Below are 27,081 nucleotides of genomic sequence, written 5' to 3'. Positions count from 1 at the left end.
ATAAACAACAGTCAGGGTTTTAAAATAACTTTCATGAGGCCTGCTGATCTACTACTTACCTTCCTCTAAATGCATTTTAGTTATCCATACGTTATGCTTGATTGTCCTGATTTTTGCCTCAATCAGGAATGTTTTTTTGAAAGGAAATGGCTGAGTGTTTGTCCTCACACTGCTGCAGATTAACTCTAATCCGTGTTTGGTTCATTCCACATCACATTCTCCCATTGGCTCTGCTCTAATCTGGACGTTTACTCCCGAGCAACTGTCCAGCTCATTGGCCACGTTCACCACAGTCGCTGCACACACTGTTATCACTGTGTTATCATTGTGTTATGCAGATTTAATGAACTCACTTTACAACAAACAGCCCTTTTTATTAATTTAACAACCAAAAAAGTGTGTTTGTCTTGGTCTTGTCATGTAAAACTGGTCTCGTGTGCTGTATGTGCTTCTTATTTTGTAGACCAGTGCAGAGTTGATGCATCACTGCGCCTGGCGTCTTGTAGACTGCGTGCCCAGATTAAATGAACCAGTCTCACTGCAGTGTATCCTGTCAGGGGCTTTTGTTTCAATGGGGCAAGTGTAAAGAGGATAAAAAAGACGGAAACTGCAAAACACATATTGTAGGTTTAGAAATATTGAGCACTTTCCTTCCTGAATCCTTCCACAGTACAGTACTCTCTCTGTCAGATAGTCTAAGAGCTGCCTTGTTAGAGTTGATAAAGCAAAACCAGATTCAACGAAAGGTAAACAATGAGAATTTAAAAGGAAAGATTCACTTCAGATTCACTTCCTGCTGTAATGTTCAGAGAGGTTCAGTGCAAGCAATCGACAGTTTATACATCGAGAATATCTATTTCAAAACCCTTTTTTTATTTAAACTGGAAGATTATTCAATGTTGAGGTTTAAAACTTAAAGGGGCCACTGAGTTTTGATTTATTTCTGATTTTTATTACACGCAGCACAGGCTAAATAACAGTAACAATGTGCTGCCTTGTCACAAATGGTACAGTCAAATGGCACAGTATCAGTAGTAATAGTAATCCTTATACTTTGGTGTGTGTATATATAGATACTTTCAGTGTTCAGTTGAAATTTCTCCAGCCCTTGATGACTTTATGTGTGACAATACAGGCAAAACTGTTTTCTAACTTGTGTTTCAGAGATTTCCTTCCACGTGGGTCTGGTATCGTGACCCGTCGCCCCCTGGTGCTGCAGCTCATGAACTGTCCCACAGGTGAAAATAACTCTCACTTTCTTTTTTTTAATGTAGTTTGTAAATATGTTGTATGTATTTTTGACTCTGAATCAAAATTTGCACTTTCAATTACTCCAATTCTTAAAGTTTAAACTATAAATTATGACTTTATTAAATGGAATGGAATGGAATGACTTACCAAAGCACAGTATCTGTCTGAAAAGGTTGTAAATGTGTAATATAATTTGACTGATAATTGTATGTCTTTCTTTCAGAGTATGCCGAGTTCCTTCACTGCAAAGGCAAGAAGTTTACTGATTTTGATGAGGTGCGGCAGGAGATTGAAGCAGAAACTGATCGTATAACTGGAGCAAACAAAGGGATTTCTCCTGTCCCCATCAACCTGCGAGTTTACTCCCCTCACGGTGAGACTAACTACAAAATAACAGCCACATATTTCAGTTCTGCTTCTTCTTCTTTCTCACGTGTAAATGTCGTCGTTCTCGTAGTGCTTAACCTCACGCTGGTGGATCTTCCGGGTATGACCAAGGTCCCAGTGGGAGACCAACCCGCCGACATCGAGTTTCAGATTCGTGAGATGCTGATGCAGTTTGTCACCAAAGAGAACTGTCTGATGCTCGCTGTGTCCCCAGCAAATTCGGATTTAGCCAATTCTGATGCTTTAAAGGTTGCCAAAGAGGTCGACCCTCAGGGTAAGCAGATCTGGGTTCATACACACGTCTGTACAGTAAGTCTTGTATGTCTTTCTTATTCTGTTAGGGACTTTATTTAGAGTACAGTCATTCAGTAAATTAATCATTACCTAAACACATTCAGGCCGTACAATAGAAGCTTGAATAATTTGAAAATCAAGTGTGTTGTCAGTATAAGAGAAATATCATAAAGTTAGGAGATAATTTGATAAAACAACACACTGACAATGCAATAGTTTACCCACTTTAGATGTACGTTCTGTAACGTTTCTGAAGTTCAGTGTGATTTCAGGATTAGCAAACAGAATAAACATTTCAACAAAATAAATCTTTCAAAAAAGTTGTCAAAATGACCCATACGAAATGCTTCATGCTCATTTTTGATAAACAAATAGTTACAGCTTTAGTTTGCATCTTGTATGAACCTAAGATGCCCGTCCTGTGCCCTGACCATGTTCCGTGGACTTGTTTAGTGTAGTCCTGGTTTAGACCTGGTTTAGTCCTGGTTCAGTCTTGGTTTAGTTCTGTTTCAGTCTTGGTTTAGTCCTGGTTTAGTCCTGGTTTAGTCCTGGTTTAGTCCTGGTTTAGTCCTGGTTTAGTCCTGATTCAGTCTTGGTTTAGTTCTGGTTCAGTCTTGGTTTAGTCCTGGTTTAGTCCTGGTTCAGTCTTGGTTTAGTTCTGGTTCAGTCTTGGTTTAGTCCTGGTTTAGTCCTGGTTTAGTCCTGGTTTAGTCCTGGTTCAGTCTTGGTTTAGTTCTGGTTCAGTCCTGGTTTAGTCCTGGTTCAGTCCTGATTCAGTCTTGGTTTAGTTCTGGTTCAGTCTTGGTTTAGTCCTGGTTTAGTCCTGGTTCAGTCTTGGTTTAGTTCTGGTTCAGTCTTGGTTTAGTCCTGGTTTAGTCCTGGTTCAGTCTTGGTTTAGTCCTGGTTTAGTTCTGGTTTAGTCCATGGCAGTGGATTTCTCCTTCACTGTGTTTCTCCTCGAGGTTTCATTTTTTCCAACTGTTTTTTTTTGTTGTCATTTGTTTTTTTTGTTTTTCTTTGCTTGTGTCTAAGGACGGGGGGATGTTCTGGGACACTTCTCCATTTGCTTGTTTTCTGTTGATTCATTTACTCGTCTGTTTTTGATGAATGTCTGTTTCACAGTTGATTTTTTTACTTTCTGTTGTTTAAATCAGTTCTCATGTTCTGTCCTATAAGAGGCGACTGCTGTTGTGATTTTGGGCTTTACAAAAATAAATTAAATCGAATTGTTTATCCTTATATTCCGTGTGTCCAGGCATGAGGACCATCGGTGTGATTACCAAACTGGACCTGATGGATGAGGGCACAGATGCCAAGGACATTCTTGAGAATAAGCTGCTTCCGCTCAGAAGAGGTAAGTACCACGCTCATCATGCAGTGACACACTGTTTCCCTCTTGTGGTCACACCATCGTCCAACTGTAGCGGCTTAAACAGAAAAGTATTTGGGGGTGGGATTTGGCGCAGGGGGAGCAGAGGAACAGAGTTTAAAAGGTGAAAGTGGCTGGAGCCTTCTGTGGGTAGTCTTCTTTGCAATGTGCTGATACAGGCCTTTCTGTTGTTTCCATTTGCACTTAGTATAACCCAAAAGGCATGAGTATACTTTCCACAGCTCTTTGCTTCTTTCAGTTTTAACCCCAGACTCTGCCCCGCTGTCTCCATCGTAGTTCAGTGTGTACATTTACAAGGCCTCTGCTGTAGGTTATAGCGCATGAAACAGCCTTTAACGGAGTGATGCATGAGGAGCTTTAATGGGAGGTGAAACGCTTATAAAAGACAGGATTTACCGTTGTTTTTTGTTACTTTGTCTGTGTATTTGCATTTCACCTCGCATTCCTCAAACTGTTCACATTGTTCCTTTATTCACATCAACATGAACATTTTTAAATTATCTCTTTTATTGAATGCCAGAACAACTGTTGAGTCTGACCCCTATTTTCAGGTTACATCGGTGTGGTGAACAGAAGCCAGAAAGACATTGACGGTAAAAAGGATATTAACGCTGCTATAGCTGCAGAGAGGAAGTTCTTCCTGTCTCACCCTGCGTATCGGCACCTGGCTGACCGCATGGGCACACCCTACCTCCAGAAAGTCCTCAATCAGGTATGAAAACGTGCTTATGCTCCACTGTTTTGGTATAATCATTTGTTTTTACTTCCAAATGAATAACATTCTTTGGTTTCGTGATTTTCTTGTTCAGCAACTGACCAACCACATTCGAGACACACTACCAAATTTACGGGCTAAACTACAGAGTCAGCTGCTTTCCATCGAGAAAGAAGTGGAAGAGTACAGGAACTTCAGGCCCGACGATCCGTCTCGTAAAACCAAGGCTCTGCTTCAGTGCGTGCATTGATCATTTGTAAGGGCCCATAGAGGCGTTTTACTGATGTCCACTGTGTCTTCTTTACCTGCAGAATGGTGCAGCAGTTCTCTGTGGACTTTGACAAATGTATAGAGGGATCAGGAGACCAGATCGACACCGCCGAGCTCTCCGGTGGTGCAAGGATCAACCGGATTTTTCATGAACGCTTTCCCTTCGAACTGGTCAAGGTGCGTCGGTCTGTTTAGTCCTAGCTGGAAATAATAATCAACAAAACTATGGACCTATAAGTGTTTGTGCGTTTCTATACAAGTGTGTGCTCTCAGTCATGTAAGCTCTTTATAATACACAATATTTTAAGCAGATTTCCATTTTTGTGACATTCATCTTATCCATATAATCTTCCCTTCAGTCAGCTCCCTTTAGACTCTCGCTCTGAGGCTGTAAAACTCATAGCAGTTGTCTGAGGCCAGTGGTTTTCCTACAGGTTGCTTACAAAACGTAGCATTTGCTTGAAATACAGGAAACGTCAGCGTCTGCCAGAGACATTATCTGAGAAGTACGTTCATCATAATGTTTTATATGTTTCTAATGTAGCCTTGAGAAAAGTACGAACGTGTATGGGGGAAATGGAAATGACTTTGAGATAGTAAACACAGGGCAAAAGAACGCACAACATCATTTCTCTGTTATTCTTTCAGATGGAGTTTAATGAGAAAGAGCTTCGTAAAGAAATCAGCTACGCCATCAAGAACATCCATGGCATCAGGCACGTCTTCCTTTCATTTTAGCCCCGTTGAACCCCATTGTGTCCTCTCACTATGTCCTTTTCTGTCTAAAATACAGTACTATAGCAAGCCAGATAGCTCAGAAACATTAACTGATGCACAAAATGTAGATTTCTATGATAGTGGAGTCCTGTTTGTCTGCTGCCCTTTTACCACCTGTATCATCTATTCCAAAAATCGTTAGTTTGTTAGTTAGTATATAGGCTGCTTTTTACTTTTCAACATATAAAACAAGTAAAAGAAACGTTAAAATCTGTCACCGGACAAAACGTTGTAGGAGTGAAGACGTTTGGCTGCTCGTCCAAGCCGCTTCTTCTTCAGTTCTGGTCAGATTACTGCTGGACACGGCCTCATATCTGTCTGTAGTGCTCCTGAATGATTATGCAGAAGTGAAGAAGAAGCGGCGTGGACGAGCAGCCAAACGTCTTCATCGCTATGACGTTTTTTTAGCACAAGAAAAAGACACAACAGCCAACTGCTATACAGCTACATTTATACACTGCCTGGACAAAAAAAAAGTCGCCACCTCCTGCAGTTGGGCCGGTCGAGGTTCAGCAGAATGAGGTCAGCTGACACCGGAATAGACTGAATGACCAGGTTATTACATCAGTGGGTTTTTTCTTCTTCAAATTGTGAAAGAGTGATTCAGGAAGCATGAACACAGAGAGAGACAGAGAGAGAGAGAGAAGAAGGGAGAGAAAGGGAGGCTGAGAGGGAGAGAGAAAGAGAAGCAGAGAGAGAGAGGGAGAGGGGGGGAGGGAGAGAGAGCGAGGCACGGAGAGGGATGCGAAGAGAGACAGAGAAAGAGAAAGAGAGAGAGAAAGCAGAGAGTGAGAGAGAAACAGAGGCACGGAGAGGGATGCAAAGAGAGAGAGAAAGAGAGAGAAAGCAGAGAGAGAGGGAGAAACAGGCAGAGAGACAGATGCACTGAGAGAGAGAGAAAGAGGGAGAGGGAGGGAGAGAGAGAAATAGAAGCAGAGAGGGAGGCAGAGCGAGAAAGAGAAGCAGAGAGAGACAGAGGTAGAGATGCACAAAGAGAGAGAGAGAGAGGAAGCAAGAGAGAGGGAGGCAGAGAGAGAGAATTAGATGCAGAGAGGGAGAGAGGGAGAGATGGAGGCAGAGAGAGAAAGAGAAGCAGAGAGAGGGAGAAGCAGAGAGGGAGACAGAGATGCACAGAAAGAGAGAGAGAGGAAGAGTGAGAGAAATAGAAGCAGAGAGGGAGAGAGAGAGAGAGAGAGAGAGAGGGAGGGAGGGAGGGAGAGAGAGGGAGAAATAGAAGCAGAGAGCGAGACAGAGAGAGAGGGAGGGAGGGAGAGAGAAATAGAAGCAGAGAGGGAGAGAGAGAGAGGGAGGCAGAGAGAAAGAGAGGCAGAGCGAGGGAGAAGAAGAAAGAGAGAGACAGAGATGTCATTTTCACACATGGATCGTCCACCACAGAGTCCAGACCTTAACCCCAGTGAGAATCTTTGGGATGAGCTGGAGAAGCTGCAGCGTCAGACTCGACCAGCATCAATGCAAGAACGGAAAATTAATGCAACACTGGATGGAAATAAATCTTGTGACGTTGCAGAAGTGAAATCGAAAAAATGCCACATCAAAGCTAAAGGCGGAACAACCAAATATTAGAGTGTGTGACTTTTTTTTTGTCCAGGCAGTGTGTATCTTTTTATACATATACATTATAAAACACACCACTGTCAGAACTTATTGTACTTATTTACAAATTAACACATTTTTTTTTTTTCTCCATTCACTCCTTTTTCTTCCACTGTGGCCTCTTGGCTGTTTTCTCTCTGGCGTGCAGAACGGGCCTCTTCACTCCGGACATGGCCTTTGAGACCATTGTAAAAAGGCAGATTGGGAAGATTAAAGAACCTTGCACCAAATGTGTGGACATGGTCATATCTGAGCTAGTCAATACGGTTAGGCAGTGTACCAAGAAGGTAAAGAGAACAAAGCTAACGGTGGATAGCTCTTTGAACCTAGTGCCCCTTGCTGTGTACTCCCTGGTGCTGTGGCCATCTGCCTGCCCACCTCTTCTGCTTCGGATAGGTTTGGCGGGACGGGCTGGCTGTAGTGGAGCTGAGCAGAAAATTGTGTGAAAACTGAGCCGTCATCAGAACGCGGTTGCCTATGGACAGTGCAGTGCGTAAACTGTAGTCCGTGACTCAAGCACTATGTCAACAAAACCAAAACTTCACTTTCAAATTAAAAATGCGTACTCAACATAACATTTACATACGCGAAATTGATTTATAGCTTTTCATGTACACCCAGACATGATTATAAATCCACGTGCCAGTCATTTGAGTACACGGGCAGCTGCGTTCGATGACCTCAGCTTACAGACGTTTCTTATGTGGAGGTTTGCAGCTGGGCACCTGCCGCAGAAACGCAAACAGACCACCGCATTTATCACCGCAGAGCTCAAAAATTATTCAGCTTACGGGGAGATAACGGGGCGGATAAGAGAACGTGACGACGTCTGATGCTGCGGACGGTCGCCTAGGTGCACAGCTGCTTCCTCCGTGTGGCTTTGAGTCGTTGTTGGCTGTTAATTATCCAGGTCGAAAGAGAGTCTCAAACACACGATCCTGTTTTTGGAGAATGTCTACAGGAGAAACCAACTGCACTTTGTCCCTTCTGTGCTGTTGACCCCCCCCCCCACACTCTGGTCCACCCCATCTGCATCCTCTCCTCTTCACCACTAAACCTGTCCTCCTCTGACTGACGTAGCGCTGTGTTCATCTACACTTTTGACTGTGTCCGCTTTAGTTTTTTATTTGAAGTTTTTCTCTCCCGTTGCCCTTGCCTATCCCTGCAGAACGGGGCTCTTCACCCCTGATCTGGCTTTTGAGGCTATAGTGAAAAAGCTGATCCTTAAGCTGAAGGGACCCTGCCTGAAGTGTATAGATATGGTAGTGAGCGAACTGACCTCGACCATTCAAAAGTGTAGCCTAAAGGTAAAATATCTCCCGTTTGGATAAATTGGGGTTAGACCGATAAGACTGTACATCTGTTATAACATTTAAATCACCAAAGTAGACACTCAATTTCACATTTGTAAAGTAAAAATTAAGTAAAAATGTCTGTTGATGCTAGAGGATGTGTATCGGTCTATCCCTTTTTTGCACATTTATCAGTGTAACACAAATAGAAAACTATAAATATTTTAATCTGCCAAATAAGATGAGCTGTAAACTTTACTGAAAACAGACTGCATGTTATTTAGCTAACATGTAAACATAGCGTCTGGTTTTTATTTTAAATTATGAACCAGTATGTTTCTGTTTTGTGACTTTAATTTCAGTGGTGTGGATGATTGTGTAGTTCTACTCACTGACCACTAATTGACCAGCGTCTGTTTATTTTTTCTCTCTTGTTTCTCTTCTCCATCTCGTCATCTTCTAACCTCTTGCTTCTTATCTCAGCAAGTTACAAAAAAAGATGGCATGATGTCTTTTGGATTTCTCAAATGCTGATTTTTCAACTTAAAGCCAATATATATCATTGTGTTAGTTGTTTTTTATTTTTATTTTATATTTATTATCTCGTATTTGGGAAATCCAGGGGTCAGTTGTCAGTGTCCCTGCCTCCTGCCCCTCACCACCAACATTAGAGCTCCGCATGTCACTTTATATCAGTGTTCATCATGTGCCTGCTGCCCAAATTCAGACAAATTTTAAAACAAATGTAAGACTGCAGGTTGCAATGCACCTTTTGGGTAAATATTTCAGAAATAAATCCAGTATATACAGGCAAAATCTGTTTACAAAGTGCTTTCCGTAGGTGCAAACATGCCTTTCTGCTTTGCTCAAGAAAACAACAACAGTTTTCAGTGCTGGTAGTGAAAAACTGTCTAATTCTATCTTAAATTTGTCCCTTTCTTTCCATGTAATGATGTTTACACTGTTTCACGTCACATAAGCGATGCTCGTGTTTTTTGCGGTTTCGTTCCCTGGTAGCGGAGTGGCATTCCCTCTGACTACGAGCGCTCCTGTTATAAAGCTCCTATTCTTTATGGATGTCATGGAGTCGTGCCAGGAAGCTGTAAATCATGAAAGCAGAAAGTAGTCTATTGATATGAGCTGACTCTGAAAACCACACCAAAGCTGCATTGTAACTTGCAAGAAAACAGTGTAGAGTATATTTTTCTTCTTCTGTCATTTGGACGTTTTTTCCTCTTTCCTTTACACTTTTCCAAATGTGTTTGGGTCTCATTGGAAGCCCACCAATGTCTGCATTTGTGGATTTGCAATGAGCTCATGGAAAAAGGCCCACAGTGTGCTGGGAAAGGGAAGCTTTTCTGCCAAAAACATTGTTCTGATTTTGTGCTGCAATATCACAGACTGTGCTCTATTCTTCTTCATTAGTTCCACATTGGACATTTCACAAATCGCTCTCATGAAAACCCAATGCTTTGTGTTTCGGGGCTGTACTAATCCAAGAGCACAGTCTGGGATTGTTTCTGTTTGTTTATTTATGTTTTGCTCGTATTAGTGGGTCTGTGTGTCGTGTGAGAAGTGGTTCAGTGATTTCACGATGATGCTGTGGTGTAGAGCTGTGAACGTGGACGTGTGATTGTTTCCTCGTTCTACCTACCCACTGCTGTCTGTGCTCACAGCTGGCTCAGTATCCAATGCTCCGAGAAGAAATGGAGAGGATTGTCACTCAGCACATTAGAGACAGAGAGAGTCGCACTAAAGAACAGGTAAACAAAATCATTTACCAAATACATTCAAGCCCAAGTAAGTTTATTTACAGTACAATACATACACAAAGTCATTCAAAGTGCTTTAAGAAAAAGAACATTAATAAACACGAATAATCATCATGAAATTAACAATAAAAGAGAAGAAAAGTGCAGAATAAAACCCTTTCAGTCACAGCAGATAAACAGAACCGTTTGAGTCTGGATTTAAATATTGTCAAAGTCGAGGCCTGAGTCACATCTTCAGGAAGAATGTTCAGGTTTAAACTGAACAAAACTCAAACACTGATTCTCCATTTTTAATCCTGGTTCAGTCCTGGTTTAGTTCTAGTTTAGTCCTGGTTTAGTCCTGGTTTAGTCCTGCTTTAGTCCTGGTTTAGCCCTGGTTTAGCCCTGGTTTAGCCCTGGTTTAGCCCTGGTTTAGTTCTGGTTTAGTCCTGGTTTAGTCCTGGTTTAGCCCTGGTGTAGTCCTGGTTTAGTCCTGGTTTAGCCCTGGTTTAGTCCTTGTTTAGTCCTTGTTTAGTCCTTGTTTAGTCCTTGTTTAGTCCTTGTTTAGTCCTGGTTTAGACCTGGTTTAGTTCTGGTTTAGTCCTGGTTTAGCCCTGGTTTAGCCCTGGTTTAGTCTCTGGTTTAGCCCTGGTTTAGTCCTGGTTTAGTCCTTGTTTAGTCCTGGTTTAGTCCTGGTTTAGTTCTGGTTTAGTCCTGGTTTAGTCCTGGTTTAGCCCTGGTTTAGCCCTGGTTTAGCCCTGGTTTAGCCCTGGTTTAGTCCTTGTTTAGTTCTGTTGTCTAATTTTTCATTCACGTACCAAATAACGCACAAACACATTTACACTATATACACATTTTTATTCTGATCATTTGAACCAACAAATTTGGCATTGATTTATTTATACATATTTATAAAAACTGAATGAAATAATCTTTTGAAGGCTTTTCCTGATGACGAGTTTAACACTTGCTGATGTGTTTAGGTGCTGCTGTTGATCGACATCGAGCTGTCCTACATGAACACCAATCACGAAGACTTTATTGGATTTGCCAAGTAAGTTTCTGTTTTGAAATTCCTCTCGTTTACAGTAGTTTATGATATTGTGGTTTCTATATTACTGCCAGATGTGTCAGTCAGTGTGAATGCTTTTCTTGCAGCGCTCAGCAGAGGATCAATCAAATGAACAAGAAGAAGGCCGCCGGTAATCAGGTACAGAATAAACACACAATCTCAGTATATGAACTAGTATTTACCAGCAGGGGCGGTGCCAGGGGGGGTTTAAGGGGGCGCTAACCTCCTCTAAAATGGTCAGTGCACCCCTATAGCTCACCCAAAGATTTTTATCCCACTTTCACAGCACATCCAATCTAAAAATGTTGTTCAAAATGAGACTATGATAAAAAAAGAATTTCATATTAGCTTTTATAAATCACTACAGGGGCTAATTGTATTTAAACTTGTTCAAAGCAAATATAAAATCTGTCAAATGGGCAAAATGTTGTCTGAGCGAAGACGTTCTGGTCAGATCACTCCTGGACACTGCTTTATATCTGTCTGAAGGGAGGAGCTAACTACGTTGAAGCTAACACACCAATTGTTTACAGTTTCTGTTTGTAAGCTAGGTCTTTTGTGCTACGCTAAGTGCGCACTGTGCCTGAGACATACTTAGCATAGTCATTCAAGCCCCTAATGAGTGAGTTCACGCCTATTAGCATCCTGGCTAGCCCTGTTGTTTTCTTTAGTTTTTTAAAGAAAACAGTAGGGCTAGCCAGGATGTTAATCGGTGTGAAGATGATTTGAGTTTCAGTGTAGCTAGCGCCTCCCTTCAGACAGATATAAGGCAGCGTCCAGGAGTAATCTGACCAGAACTGAAGAAGAAACGGCCAAATGTTCTTCACTTTTACAACTTTTTATCCACTTGACAGATTTTATATTTTGCTTTTGTTATGGATCCGACCTGGACGACTGAGGGGATTACACAGATATCTTTCAAAGCAGCGACGCAAACGTGGCAGGGGGTGTGGGGGCACGCTCCATTAAACACCTTAGCGCCCCCTTAGCCGCTCCAACCGAAAACGCCTGGCGCCGCCCCTGTGCTGGACTCAGTGTTTAACAGAGACACCGTGGACTCTGTTTAAACCCATTCGATCCTTTCATTTGAACTCTTTACAGATGTTTCCTCTGTCAGTTTTTGTTTTCTCATGTTAAACGTAGCACGACTCTGTGGAGCTTTGTCTCCCTGGGAAACTCTCTATATCGTTCACAACACAGAGCTGTACGTCCTGCATTCAGCAGACGGTCTCTAATGGACAACAGTTGTGTGGTCATGAAACGGTCTGCTCTGCTCGTACAAGAAAAAGTTGGACAAGGAGAAGTCTTCATCGCACTCGATCCATCATAAAATATAACTTTAGTCTCATCCACCAGGGCTTTAAGCAGAACTTTTGATTTTAATTATCTTTTTATTGAAGTTTTTCAGCATAATAAATAATAATACATGAATGAATAAATAAATAGCTGGAAAATGAAAATAAATAAATAAATAAATGGATAAATTAATGAATAAATAAATAAATAGCTGGAAAAATGAATAAATAAATGAATGAATGAATGAATGAATCAATAAATGAATAAATGAATGAATAAATAAATAAATAAAAAGCTGGAAAAATGAAAAAAATAAATTAATGAATCAATCAATAAATTAATAAATGAATGAATAAATAAATAAATAGATGGAAAAATGAAAAAAATAAATTAATGAATGAATCAATCAATAAATTAATAAATGAATGAATAAATAAATAAATAAATAGCTGGAAAAGCTGGACAAGGAGAAGTCTTCATCGCACTGCATCAATCATAAAATATAACTTAAGTCTCATCTACCAGAGCTTTAAGCAGAACTTTTTTTTAAATTATCCTTTTATTGAAGTTTTTCAGTATAATAGTTGCTAATAAATAAATAAATAAATCAACAAATGACTAAATAAATAAATAAATAGCTGAAAAAAATGAATGAATAAGTAAATAAATAAATAGACAACAGGAAAAATAATAATAAAATGAATATACTTGCATATTCACTCCAGAAATACGTCCCCTCTCATGTGAAAAATGTCCACTTTCCGTCGCAGTTCTCATGTTTCTTTATCCCATTCAACAGATTAGTCTAAGTTGGAGGGTTTTTCTTGTTTCCAGTTCAATAAGATACGTCTTTTAGCCAATAATGTTTCAAATCTGACACGTGATTTTTGTTCACTCTGAAGATTTGCAGTAACTGGGGAAACACCAAACAGCACGAGACCAGAACCAGGACCAAACCGTAACTGACAAATCTGACAGCAAATGAAATATTTTTGTTCGATAGTGGGATATTTAGGGATAACTTGAGGCTTGGTCCTGCCCACAGCGATCACAAGCTGTGTCCACTCCAGGTTAAACAGTTTAAACAGAATATTATTTGTGTTTCTTGGGTATGAAAATTAGCGTTTTAAAAATATAGACGTACTTACATGTGTGTGCCTATGCTTTCTATACATCTACAGTCTTTTTTCTCATGACTAATTCCTGTCTTTTTTCCTTTTCGGCACATTTGCTCTTCTGTTTCTCAGGATGAGATCATGGTAAGTATTTATTGATAGCGTGTCTACTATTTTTTCCACTAAAACCTCAGAGGTAAAGTCTGCAGCGAGTCTACACGGCTCAGCGCTACATTAGTTAAAACAAGACACACTTATCAGATATGACTAATCCATCAAGTGGCCGGCCTTACGAGACAAAGCAGCGGTAATCAGTTGTCATAACAACCACCCAGCCTGAGGGTCAAAGGTCAGGCTTTTGTTGTAAACACAGGGTTGCGCTATATTTCCTGTTTAAAGATGGATGTAGCTGTGCCTTCTCTAAGAGCATGCAGCCTCCTTAAGTGCGTTTGGCTTTTTGGCTTTAGGGTTGCTAAGATGGAACACAACTAGAGAAATTAGTAGGGAAAAGTCTGAAATTGTATGTTTATATTATGCAATCTGCTCTAAAGATGAGGGGAAATATGTTAAAACTATTCTGCACATAGCAAAAGATGAAATTTAAATCTGTTAACTGGACAAATTGTTGTAGAAGTGAAGATGTTTCGCTGCTTCTTCTTAAATTCTGGTCAGATTTCTGCTGGACACTGCCTTATATCTGTCTGAGCAGAGGAGCTAACGACACTGAAACTGTAAACAGCTGTTGTCACCAGTTCCAGCCTTAACGACCCTATTCAGTCTGTAATGGACACCTATTGTTCTCTTTGTTGCTATGGCTCAGACCTGGACGACTGAGGGATTACACAGACATATTCTGCACATAGTAGAAGAACAATTTAAATCATTTTGTCCAATTGACAGATTTAAATTCTTACTATGGCTCAGACCTGGACGACACAGACACGCTGCACATTACACACTTCCAAATAATTATAAATGAACAATGCAACAATAACATCATTACAACCTCCGTTAAACAGTTTTAGATATGAGATTAGATTAGATCATTCAGTGTGTATGCCCTGAAAGCATCCTTGTTTCCGTGTAATAGCATTTTCCCTCCCTGCTTGTTGTCCCGCTGGCTGAAAATGAGCAGGAATGGCCCTGTTGCCCATTTTAGCCCTCATTTTTTAACATACTTTTGATCCTCATTCAGCCTGAGAGAGGAGTTAACGATCGCTTCAAGGTAAACAACTGGACTCAAAATGATCAGTAGTTTAGGCAGAGAGTAATCTAGACTAGAGTGAAAGTTCATCATGTCTTGTTGGTGTCTTATAGTGATTAAAATAGCATAGGAAATAGAAACGGTGTTATAAAATGTTACCTCCTGCTTTGTTTCTGTCTGTTTAGGTGATCAGGAAGGGCTGGCTCACCATCAACAACATTGGCATCATGAAGGGAGGAGCTAAAGAGTACTGGTTCGTCCTCACCGCTGAGTCCCTGTCCTGGTACAAGGATGATGAGGTAAGCAGAAGCAGAGCAGAGTCTGGATCGGGCTGTAAATGTGTTTTTCGGGACTCGGGGCTGTTTGTTCGTAGTTACAATGTGAGCAGCAGCAGCAGCAGGAGGAAGATCTGATCGTGTGAATCATCTGCTGGAAAGATGCCAGACAAACAAGCACCAACTGATTAGCTTTTTGGCATTTACTTTACACGGTCAGCAGATTAAAAACAGATATATTTTATTTTTAGACGCGACAGTTTGCTGCGGTTTGCTTGCTAAACATTGGTGCTACTTATCTCTGCATTCACAAACTCTGTAACGTGGTTCATGTTTTGCGGTCTCGCTGTTTTGTGGATTTTTTTTTTTGCGTGCATCGTGTTCTGTGTCCTGATTGGCTGTTGGACTGTAGACCATTGTGTCGTGCGTCCTGATTGGCTGTTGGACTGTAGACCATTGTCCATCAGTCTCCTCCGTGCCGTGTCTCCTGTCCAGTACAGAATGTGTTCAGACAAATTTACATAAACGTTGGATCGCAGTGTGACTCTGAAGTGCTGTACGTTTGCAATTTGTTTTCTCCCCGACAAAACCCACAATGTCGATGAAACGTTCTGCACCGACAAAGACGCCTGCGGTCTCTCCCAAAAGGTCGAGGAAGACGCTAACTGTCGCAGAAAAAGTTGGACTTCTGGACACACTGAGGGAAGGTAGAAGCTCCGCGGCTGTAGGGGGCGACATCACGGAATAAATGAATCTTCAAGGAGGAAAATAACGTGGTTTCATTCTATAAAACTGTACTTATTTTTTAAAATCTACAAAGGTTTGAACTTTGAGAGAGTTTAAACGAGAGAAATGTGAGAAAATGCTAATCCCTGTGTGAGGAAAGTGTATAAAGTGTGTGGTGAGGGGTTTTACAGCAAAAACATACAGAAAAACTGTAAAAAATAAAGCTACTTCATGGATTTCGCCTATTGCAGGTTGTTTTTAGAACATAACCCCCGCGATAAACCAGGGTCCACTGTGCACACGTTCATTTTGTCTGTGTAAAAGATAATTTAAACTCCATTGCACGCCTAAATTTGCGGCCTTTGTCCACTTGTATGGGGATTTACAACCATGTTCCAACTGGTCATGGTGGTGTCCCATGATGCTTTGCAGAACGCCTCGACGTAGCCACAGTCTCAGTGTCTCCGTGTAGTAGCCACAGCCGCGCGCTCACCCCGGCCCGTCTGTTTGTACGCCTGTATCACTGAGGGGAATGGCCTCTCCGAAGACCCCCCAGAATGTCAAACCCTGAAGCTGGCACCCACATGTGCATACCACAGCCCCCTGCCCTGCCCTGTTACCAATTACACACACTCGCACACACACTCGCTCTCACACACACAAGCTGCTTCTAATAAACCTGGTTGGTTTCAAAGAAAGGGCACAGAGCTGCGAGTGAGAGGAGGAGGCATGAAAGTTACAAAGAACATGAGAATGTAGGGAAAGCTGAAGGACAAATGGAAACAAGGAGGAGGAGGTAAAGGAATAATAGTTTTAAATGTATACAATTAATCACGTCAACTTGCCACATTCATCCCACTGTTTAATCCTCACCCATTACAAACGCTGCTCAAAAATGATTCCTGTAATTCGTTTCACATGTGGCCTTGTGTATCCGTTGTATCTAGGCTCCGATTGTCCGGACACGTAACATAAACCTATTTAAATTTGATACATTTTTATTTCCTCTATTGTTTTATATATGAGAAAGTCACACAAAGGTAGTGCCAAACCCTGCGCCAAGGCATCGCGAGCTGTTGAAAGACCAAAAACTGTAGAAAAGCTGAAACTTTCCATTATGTTTTCTTTCCAAACAGAATGTTTAATGTAGCCTTCTCACACACGTTGACACAGGGGGTTACACTACTCAAGTGAGCATACTTAAAGCTGCACCTGGGTGGACTTTTGCCAACGTACACACCGTTGATCAAAAGTTGGAAGTAGTAAAATGTTTAGATTTACGGCTCACATGTTGGAAAATTACATGCGCACATTTCTGCACATCCTGCACATTTACATACACTCACTTTAGACAGTTTTTAAACTCGCAAAACAGTGCGGCAAACTTTTTATTGGCTGCCACCTGGGGAAAACCCTCGCCGTCGTCTGGCACTTGGAGAAATACTCACCACCCCCAGACGCTAATAATAACTTTTAAGGCGAGGAACGGTGCCAGGATGTTTTGGTTTAAACGCATGAGAGTGTGTGTGTGTGAGTGTGTGTGTGGGGGTGGTGTGTGTGTGGGGGTGTGTAGGGGTGTGTGTGTGGGGGTGGGGGTGTGTGTGTGCGTGGGGGTGAGTGTGTGAGTGTGTGTGAGGGTGTGGGGGTGTGTGAGGGGGTGAGTGTGTGAGTGTGTAGGGGTGTGTGTGAGTGTGTGGGGGTGAGTGTGTGAGGGTGTGTGTGTGTGAGTGAGTGTATGAGTGTGTGTGAGTGAAGCTGTGTGTGTGGGGGTGTGTGTGTATAGGGGTGTGTAGGGGTGTGTGTGAGTGTATGAGTGTGTGTGTTTATGAGTGTGTGTGTCAGTCAGTCTGAGTGTGTGTGAGTGGAGCCATGTTTGTGTGTGGGGGTGAGTGTGCGTGTGTGAGTGGAGCCGTGTGTGTGAGTGAGTGTAGGGGTGTGTGTGTGCGTGTGTGTGTGTGTGAGTGGAGCTGTGTTTCTGTGTGTGTGTGTGAGTGTGAGTGGAGCCATGTGTGTGAGTGAGCGTAGCTGTGTTGTGTGTGTGTGTGTGTGTGTGGGTGTGAGTGCAGCCTTGTGTGAGTGTGTGTGTTGAGAGAGAGAGTGTGTGTGAGTGAAGCCATGTGGGGGTGTGTGTGTATGAGTGTGTGTGTCCGCCTTTTTATTACCACAGAACATGTAATATGTTTGAATCAGGCCGAGCTGTGGCCGATTGAGGAGGAAGGGCCGTGTGTGTGTGTGCCTGAGTGTGTGTGTGTGGAGCCATGTGTGTGTGTGAGTGTGTGTATGAGTGTGTGTGTGCGTCTTCCTCTTTATTACCACAGAACATGTAATAAATGTAAAACGTTTGAATCACACTGAGCCGTAGTCGTACTCAGAGGCTGGCCCGTGTGTTTGAGGCGGTTACTACAACATGATTCATAAAAGTCTGTTTTCTGTGGTATTTTGCAGATGACTGAGGGTTTCTGGGATCATTTCAATTTATTTGGAGCCAAAGACAGCGTTTTTTTACACCGTCTTTGTGAGATTTAGTAAGCATACGAGTGATAAAGAAAAAAAACGACACTTTAAATTATTACAAATGACAATGTTTTGGCTTTTTCAATCTGCGCATGTAAAACTCACTTTCACTATTGTTTTTAGTTCATTAGTTTGGTCAGATGTTTTCTCCGAAGTAAAAGAGCGTCAACAATGAATGAATGAATCTAATAGTTTCCAGATTGAGTCAAACTTAAAGTGCGTTAGGGTTAAAACTGTTACTTTAAAATGAGGAAAACTTTAGTACAACTTTCGTAAATGTTCTGATCTAATGACGACTGACGTTTTTTTGAATCGTTTGGGGTTCCCCTCTCGGTCAGAAAGAGTCCAGAAACCTGACTGGCCCGGTGATCCCAGCTGTAAACATCCTGGGGGTCAGGCAGACACCGTGTCCGCCTGTGTGTGAGCGCCCCTACACACACACACACACACGCACACATATACATACACATATATAAAAACACACAGCTTTAAATAGAAACAGGTTGGTTTGTGGTTTGTCCCATTCCTGCAGAAAACTTTGCGAGATGTCAGCACCGTGTGAACGTTCAAGGCTGTTGTTTGAGAAAAATGTTGCATTGTGGGATGTTTTTTTTTATGAAAGACATAGCTGCTCGAAAAGACAACAACACAAAGCAGGGGGTCTGAGCGAGCGTTTCTCATGACGTCACCTACAACCACAATTTCTAGTTACTTTTTTAGATGAAGCTATACAGAGACTCGTAAAAATGGGGTGCAGACAATGACAGACGGGCTGGTCTTTTAAATACTTTTTTTTTTTGCAAAGTTGCTTCCTGTTTCTCTGCATATTACGTGGTCATTTGAGGTAAAAGAGCCACAAGCGGTTTAGGCGAAGGCGGAGATGTATTTGTGAATTTCGGTAATGAGTGCTATGCTCTGATGTGACGCTGATATGGAGAGAGTGAGTCAGTCTGACGTGTACGCCGCCAAAAACCATAACGAAACATAAAATCACAAATGACTCAAGAGATTAGCCAAACAACGTAGCTTTTAATTCAAACTTTATTCAGATGATTGCAAAAGTCTTATCATGAGATGTGGCACACGTAACAGATAAAACTTAAGCTTTGTCGCTCGGGATCCAGTCCAAGCCTTCTGCGGTGGGGCCTTTCGCTGCTTTTTTTTAGCATCGTGCCCATGTTTATCCAGATGGGCAAAGGGTGGTGCTCCTTTTACGCCGGCTGTGCGCTCTCTCCGCTTGTGCCGTCCAGCGCTGTAGCCGTCTTTCCCCTGGGCCAGCCTAACCAATGTGCAGACTACTGTACAACCACTACTTCCTGAACAGGTAGTCTGAACACTGGGCAGGCGGGCCGGGCTCAAACATGTTGCCAACGCAGTTTTTCTTTTTTCTTTTTTTTATGAACACGCTTTCCATGTGTCTCTTAGCGCGTCTTTACGTCGTCGACTCGGTTAAAGAGGTGTCGTTTTTTGAGCGGGTTGAAGATGAGGTGGTGGAGAGGTTATGCAGAGGTGGTGTCCCGTTGATTGACGAATGTGAAACTAATAAAAGCGTCCTGCTGAGGAGAGCGGCATTGCAGACTAGCAGAAATACAGACATGATTTTAATACATATATATACACATTAACGCTAAATAGATTGAACAACAATGATTTAAACTATGTGAGGAAAGGTAATTAGTCTGTACATAGTCACTGTCAACTTAATAAAACTGAAATATGGACAGGGATGTGTTAACTATACGTGAGAATGACACTGTATACATTTAAATATCCATATTACACAATTAACTAACATTTCTGAAGCTAATTATTTCCCGGTACATTCGTTTTGCGTAGCTCTTATCACTGCAACAAATAAAACAACCTTTCAGCTTTACGTATATGCGTAAACTTTTACTAAATTGAATACCTGAACGGTTTGATCCCTTCATTTTGGCTCCTCTGTCCATCTCAGGCTCCATTGTTGATGACTCTTCCACGGCGGGGCGTCCTTAGTGTTCTCATCCCACTCTCATTCATTAGTTTTGTCTAATTTCTTGCCATTCCAGCCTCAAAGTTGTCGTAGCTTGACGTGGCAAAGCTAAAAGACTGTCCACTAAGTTTCTCCTTGAGCAGACAGCAGAAGAAAAGGGTTCAAAGAAGTGGTGGAGATAGGGAGAGCGCTGTGGGCGGGGCTACGCTGCTCCCCCATTTTTCCTCTCCTCACTTCCCCTCCCTCAGTCTGGACACTTTTGTACTGCCTTTTCCTCTCTTTGCCTTTTGGGAGAGAAAGTGCAAGGTCAAAGGTGAAGTGAGTTTCTTTTATTTGTTTGCTGTAAAGTTTTGGGGAAGGGTTGAAACACAAGGTAGGAACGAAGGAATAATGTGCCACAGTTATAGGCATCTAAATAAAAAAATATAATAAGTAAAGACGAATTTTATAGGCTAATTTATTAATTTATTTATTCTACAGGTCAGGTTCTAGCCCCTATCACTTTAAAATACACTTACATTTACATTTACAATTAAAATGAATGATTAAAATCGCATTTTTCCTCCTTTTCCTGTTTTGTACAGTTGCAAAAAAGATGCTCATCCAAGGAACAGATGAAACAACACTGGATATTATTCATTTATATATTATTATAGGGCTTAGAACTGGCCTGAAGTGCTTTGTAGTGTTATTTTCATGTGCAAAACTACATCAGTTTCTATTATAATGGTTGAAAATGAGCCTTTAGCTATGACCCGGTGTGTTTACATTCATGTTTTATCAAGTCTGTCCATTAAAATGCACTGTCCTAGTCAATTAAACAAATAAATACATAAAAATATTAGTTAAATGATAGTTCTCCTTGAATACGATTATTAAAATTCACTTTTTCCAATCCCTAACCCCAAACTTAACAGCAACAATAACCCAGGTCAACTCTCTCATATTGCACCAGTGTAAGTCGTAAATTGTGCCATTTGATTCGCTGTTTCGTGAAGATTATTTCATTCTCCGTGGGTTTTTTTTGTCTTTCATTTCCATTCCTTCTCAATGAATAATATTAACGAGGTCCTGACTGCGTGTACTTGCGGTTGTATTCGGGGATATGAGTACTTTAGCTCCCTGTATGTGTAAGTGCACTGTCGCCGTGGGTCCCGGTGATGGATGTGCCTGTGTAGGAGTGGGATTGGACCTGAGCTCTGGCTCCGTGGTCTTTGTAGCGAGGGTAAGGAATGTCTGCGTCTTCTTGGCAAACGGGAGGAAGCCTTGTAATAACTCCAGATGTGCAGCCCTGTGGTCTCCATCGCTCTGCTCTGGTCCCTCTGTTTTTACTTCCAAAGCTGATTTCCTCTCCCTGTCCGACTGGAAGAAAGAGCCCTTTATGCAGCGCGCAGACTTCCCAACACACGCACACGCACAAATGGGGTGGGGAGGTGGGGGTATTCGGAGGGTGACATATACTGGTAAATCAGAAACAGGGCCTATAGAAGCAGGGAGCAACTTTCACTCTCTTCATTTCACACACATTCACATCAGGTTTTAGTTTCACAATCTTAGCCTCCCGACAGTAGACAGACCTTAAATTCTTCAGTAATGCTTTTGATCTGGCTTGAAAAAAGAAAATAAAAACGTATAGACTTAAGTGTGTGCAAAGATTACACGAACCGCTGTAAAACAACTGCATTTTGACTTAAACGTGTCTCGCTAAACTAACGAACTTCTGAGCCTGATTTTTATTTTTTTTTTTTTGCTTTTTTGTACTCCATTTGCCTTTTGAAGGATTGGAGCTCTTTACCATGAGCAATAAATAAATAAAACAATAAAAACATGCAACACACATTTATATATCACAGTTACATACACAACTTGCAACTCTATATATTCATTATTTCAGATGATACATGTTACTACTTAGCATAACGTTTCTACCTCCATTGCCTCACACCATTTCATGCTATACTATTGTTGCTAATTACCATATTTTCCAAACTATAAGTCGCACCTTTTTGTTCTTTTCATAGTTTGACCGGGGGTGCGACTTATATTCCACATCTGAATATAAGTCGCATCTGAGTATATAATTTCATATCTTCATTACAATCACACTGAAAACCTGACAACCAAGTGTTTTTCTTCATTATTATGCATTTTTTTGACTTACTCCGGAGCAATTTATAGTCCGGAAAATTCAGTAAATGCTAGTGTTTCCAGGTGGCCTTAGTGTTGCTCAAGTATAACCTTAACGTCTTGGATTTTCGTGCTCCATCAGCTGCGTTTTGAAGGATTGGAGCCCCTCACCATGACTAAAAAAATAAAAACATGCAACACACATTCAAATATAAGGCAGATATTTTGTTGTGGGTTTAACTTAAACGTCAGGTTGACACAACTCCAGATTTTTCTTTATCTTTATATTCATTATTTCAGATGATACATGTTACTACTTAGCATTATGTTTCTACCCTCATTGTTTCACCCCATTTCATGCTCTTGTTGCTAGTTAAATGCTTGTATTTCCAGGTGTTTTTCAAGTATAACCTTAACGTCTTGGCTTTTTGTGCTCCATCAGTTGTATTTGGAGGATTGGAGCCTCTTACCATCACCAAAAAGATTTAAAAAAAAAATTAAAACATGCAACACACATTTACATCTAAGGCAGATATTTTGTTGTGGGTTTAACTTAAACGTCAGAATAACACGGCTCCAGATTTTTCTCACACAGCTCACTCCCAAAGTTCCATATTTTAATTATTTTTCTGATGATACAAGAAGTTCAACTCTACTTTCTATCTCCATTTCCTCACACCATTTCATGCTATACCCTTGTTGCTAATTAAATGCTAGTGTTTCCGGGTGTATGGCGGCCTTAGTGTTTGCTTTAGCTACAGTTTCTGAGCCCTGAATCAATCCGGAGACTCAGCAGAACTGGCACGCAGGGAGGCAAAAGGAGCACACAAGACGGTGATATGGAAATGAACGATAAAAAAATCCCACGAAGAATGAACTGATCTTCAAGAAACAGCAAATCAAATGGCACGATTTACGACTTACACTGGTGCAATATGAGAGACTTGACTTGGGTTATTGTTGCTGTTAAGTTTGGGGTTAGGGATTGGAAGAAGTGAATTTTAATGGCTGGGCGGGGGGAAAGCTGCGGTTGCCCCAACATTGTTTCCACTGTTTGGATGACCAGGCAGCAGCTTCAAACTCTTAGTCAGAAAAGGCAGAAATAGTGAAAAAGTATGTACGCTCACAATGAAAGCACGGGAATCGCTAATGAGTTACTGCTGTCGAATGTCATCATAAAACGGCTTAAGAATCTTGACTGGGCTTTTCCTGTCTTTGTATTTCGATACCGCACTAAACTGAACCTTTGAGGGAGTTCACATGCAGCACATTCTTGCGTTTTACATAAATGTGCAGATGATCGGGCAAACTGTCTGTAAAGAGAAAAGGCCCGAGCGAGCACAATGCGAACATCGATATTTTATTTGAGCGGAATTTAAGAGGTTTGTGTTTCAGCAGGGAAATGTCAGAAAGTGCCAGTGATTTTTAAAAGCAAACACTCCCCAATTTGCTTTTAACAATCGTTCACATTTGAAACTCTTGATGGATAAAATCTCACAGAATAACGCAAATGTTTTTGGCAAATATGACGTTTACCGAGTTAGTTTTGAGTTCTGGTTTTGCTGCGCTGATAAACCAAACCAGCGCACATTATTTCACCTAAAAGCAGTTCGTTTAAATGTCGACTTTGTACTTTACGCTTGATATTGTCTTGAATGGAACTCTATTTGCGTTTTAGTTGATTTGTTGGCAGTCAATCACAGGTTAAACGCAGTCTTTCCCCTGCTTCAGACGCTCACATGTGTTTATGTGGTTAGGGTCCAGCCCTCCCCCGTTTCTCCGTCTCTTTTGGTGGTCAGCGGTGATTGATCACATGTCCAGGCAGCTTCAGGTTGTAACACTGAGCCGAGCAAGTGAAGCCCGCTAATTAACTTTTTTAGCAATTAGCCGCTAAACAGGAAGCTATCACTGTAGTGCGAGCACAAAACCGTCTCATTTTTCTTTTTTTACAAGTTTATTTTTGTTTGTTCTGGAGCTGTGAAATGCAGGATGTCACTTTTTTTTTAAGAGAAAGGTAGAGACGCCCTAAAGATAAGCCATTTGTTGAAGCTAATCGTAACATATGAGGTGCTGAATTCTGAGGTTTAACTAACGTCAGAAATGTGAGAATGAATGTGCTCCTTGTTTATGTGAGATTAGACTTCCATTCATCTTAAAATAACCTTAACACTTATGAAGATACACTGAGATAAGGCCAAATCATTCAAGTTGAGCTGTTTTTGCACATTTTTTACAAAGTGTTAGGGTTAAACAACATGTAATTTAAACTATTTCCCCTTTCTACAAACATAAACTGAATTACACTATATTAGCTCTGTGGTTGTCACTCAAACTGTTCCCTTTTTTTACAGTCTACTTGACAAGCACCTTGCAGTAGCTGTAGTAATTATGTTGCTCATTAGAAGTGTTGGGTTCCCCGGTGTAAATAAAGGTAAAGAAAGTAGTAATTCTGTGGGGATTGCATTGCACTAAACAACTTTGCAAATATCCGTTTTGCTCTTGGACGCTGTCTGCGCTGGACTCGTTGTTGTGAGATCAGTTTGGTGCTTTGTCTGGTCAAATGTGGGTTTAAAAAAAAATCTAAATACTTTCTGTACCCTCCAACTAAATCGATTTTCTTTGCAGCTTGCCTAAGTAATCCCTCAGTGGACAAAACGTTGTAGGAGTGAAGACGTTTGGCCGCTTCTTCACTTCTGGTCAGATTACAAATATAAGTGATCTGACCAGAACTGAAAAAAACATTATCAATCCTACAACTTTTTGTCAAGCTTCTCTTTTACTTTCTTTTTCGTGTCAATCCTTCCTCACTTACCTAAACACTTCAGCTGTATCATTCTGAAACCTTAATTTGAAACGGTGATGTTAATGGCCAAACGCAATTGGGGCAAGGGGTAAAGAACGGAGGGAAAGAGAGTGGGAGGGAGGTGAGGAGAGGGATTGTGAAAATTGCCATTGGCTGCCACCCAGGGCCCGGTCTTTGTGGTAATGAAGGGTTAGAGGCAACATTATTGCTCCCAGATGCCGTGCGGCTTCTCTGCAGAGCTTTGATGCACAGTCCGAGTCCCCAGCTCTGTTCTATCTTACTCTCATCAACATGCGCTCCGCCACACACACCAAAACCTCTTAAAACAACAAGAACGCCGTAAACGTTGTCTTTTCGAGGTTTACACACACCAAACAGCCCTGATTTGTTTTGTAGTGTTAATTAGGGACCCCCTGTGTGTGTGTTTTTTTGTACATACAGTGGCATTTCGTTGTTTTAGTCCCACGTAAGAACGATTATATTGCATGTCATTTGAAAAAGTTGCCAGCAGAAGTGAAGTGCTTTTATGAATTTGAAAGTGAACTTCCTCTGGCTTCTCCTAATGAGCTCACTATTACTCACAAGGAAAACAAAAACATGGAAAGTCCTCTTGTTGCATGCACAGGCGAAACACCGCACCGAACCGCACTGAATGACTCTGGACTAAATCTTAAAGGAGCAATGCGTCGTAGCAGACAAAATATGAAATGGGAAACGTGTTGGGAGTTGGACAGTTTGCAGAGGTGGGCAGAGTAGCGAAAAAACGACTCAGAGAAGTAGAATTTCTTGAAAAAGGTTACTCAAGAGGTTACTACTGCGTCTCAGTTGACTATAGCATGAGTATGAGAGCCAGTGGAGTAATATTATCAACATCCAAACTTTTTAACGCACTGAAACGCCCCCACATTTGGATGTCACCTACCAGCCAGTGTAGCCCGTGCCAGGACGTCTGCGTAATCCCTCAGACGTCCAGGTATGACCCACAGATTTGAATTTTTCTGTTACTTTTGCCAGAACACGATTGACACAGCTGCTAATTGGACGTACGGTTGACATGAAACACTCAATAACTCAAAAATAATCATAATAACTCAATAAAACAGGTCATGGTGGCGATCAGTCAAATGTTGAGCAAAAGCACGGAAACATGGAGTCACCAGTATCGTTCCAGACTTTCAAACACTGTGTCGGAGTAATGTTCTCGGGAAGGACATGCACTTGAGTTTGGGCCCATCCGGAAGCTAAAACGCTGTAGTTGTTCAAGTAAATTACTCAGAATTAAACATAAGAATTGCGTTCCTTGCTCTATTAACTGTAAGCACCAAAAAAAGCCGTTAAAAAGGGTTTATTGTCAGGGCATGGTCATATTAAACCCAATAAAACCAATCTGACGCATTGTAGAACCGAGCCTTCATCAGGGAGGCAACGCTCAACAACTGTAAACGCTTTTAAGAGGAAAACCAGAGGCAAATAGACTTCCCTGCATCCTCATGAATCCTGCTTATTCAAAACTCTAAAACACGTCTTTCTCAGTGCTGCGTTTTGAATAAAGATAAACGACACTTGGCCTTTTTAGCGTATCGGCTGTCGGCGTTAAATCGGCTTTGACTTTGGTCCATCTACTGCGTCAAAATCCACACAAAGCTTTATTTTAACACTTTAATACAAAGAGACGCTGCTCAGAATATGACTGCACAGATCTGTTAAAGGTTTATGGTAGAAAAAAGCGCTTGGGAAGAGTTTGAAGTCAATTTAAATGATATAATTTAGGGGAAAATAATCAATATCGGCCTCAAAATATCGACAGAGCTTATCAACCATTGGTTTCTCTGTATTTTAAACAGTTGGTATCGGCATCAGCCATGGAAAAACCCATTATTTTTGAAATATTTTTTTCATTTTGACTTTAATCTGTGACACAGTCTATAAAGAAAATATACAGTCTATGTTCTTCAAACTGACAAAATTAGCCTCAATAGAAAGGTACTTCTTAGATATTTTCTCATTCATTTAATTTATTTTTATTTATTTTGAGCAGATTATAGAAAAAACTAAACAAAACGCACACAGACTTCGAGCTGATTCATGAACACAAAAAGTCAGTGTAGTGTTTGGTCTGGTACAGTCAGATATTGTTCCATTTATTAATTTAATGTGATTTTACAATATTTAATTAGCACTGAGACAAGTAAACAACAGAAAAAGATAATACAAAAAGGCACAGATTGTGACTTTA

General features: G+C 41.2%; 1 protein-coding gene across 1 annotated transcript in view; it reads left to right on the top strand.

Moving 5' to 3' along the window:
• dnm1a (dynamin 1a) overlaps window positions 1-27,081 on the top strand; it is a 37,112-nt gene that overhangs the window by 2,564 nt on the left and 7,467 nt on the right. The window contains exons 2-16 of the mRNA XM_055231632.1: window positions 1,165-1,238; window positions 1,475-1,624; window positions 1,709-1,912; window positions 3,188-3,286; window positions 3,874-4,034; window positions 4,132-4,274; window positions 4,349-4,484; window positions 4,956-5,023; window positions 6,847-6,985; window positions 9,667-9,753; window positions 10,725-10,795; window positions 10,900-10,951; window positions 13,357-13,368; window positions 14,420-14,449; window positions 14,614-14,727. Coding sequence (XP_055087607.1) covers window positions 1,165-1,238; window positions 1,475-1,624; window positions 1,709-1,912; window positions 3,188-3,286; window positions 3,874-4,034; window positions 4,132-4,274; window positions 4,349-4,484; window positions 4,956-5,023; window positions 6,847-6,985; window positions 9,667-9,753; window positions 10,725-10,795; window positions 10,900-10,951; window positions 13,357-13,368; window positions 14,420-14,449; window positions 14,614-14,727 — 1,540 coding nt within the window. The remainder of the gene's footprint in view (window positions 1-1,164; window positions 1,239-1,474; window positions 1,625-1,708; window positions 1,913-3,187; window positions 3,287-3,873; window positions 4,035-4,131; window positions 4,275-4,348; window positions 4,485-4,955; window positions 5,024-6,846; window positions 6,986-9,666; window positions 9,754-10,724; window positions 10,796-10,899; window positions 10,952-13,356; window positions 13,369-14,419; window positions 14,450-14,613; window positions 14,728-27,081) is intronic.

This window comes from Periophthalmus magnuspinnatus, chromosome 23, assembly GCF_009829125.3.
Source record: "Periophthalmus magnuspinnatus isolate fPerMag1 chromosome 23, fPerMag1.2.pri, whole genome shotgun sequence".
Taxonomy (NCBI): domain Eukaryota; kingdom Metazoa; phylum Chordata; class Actinopteri; order Gobiiformes; family Gobiidae; genus Periophthalmus; species Periophthalmus magnuspinnatus.
Note: the sequence above shows the minus strand (reverse complement) of the source record. Positions and strands in the feature narration are given on the sequence as shown.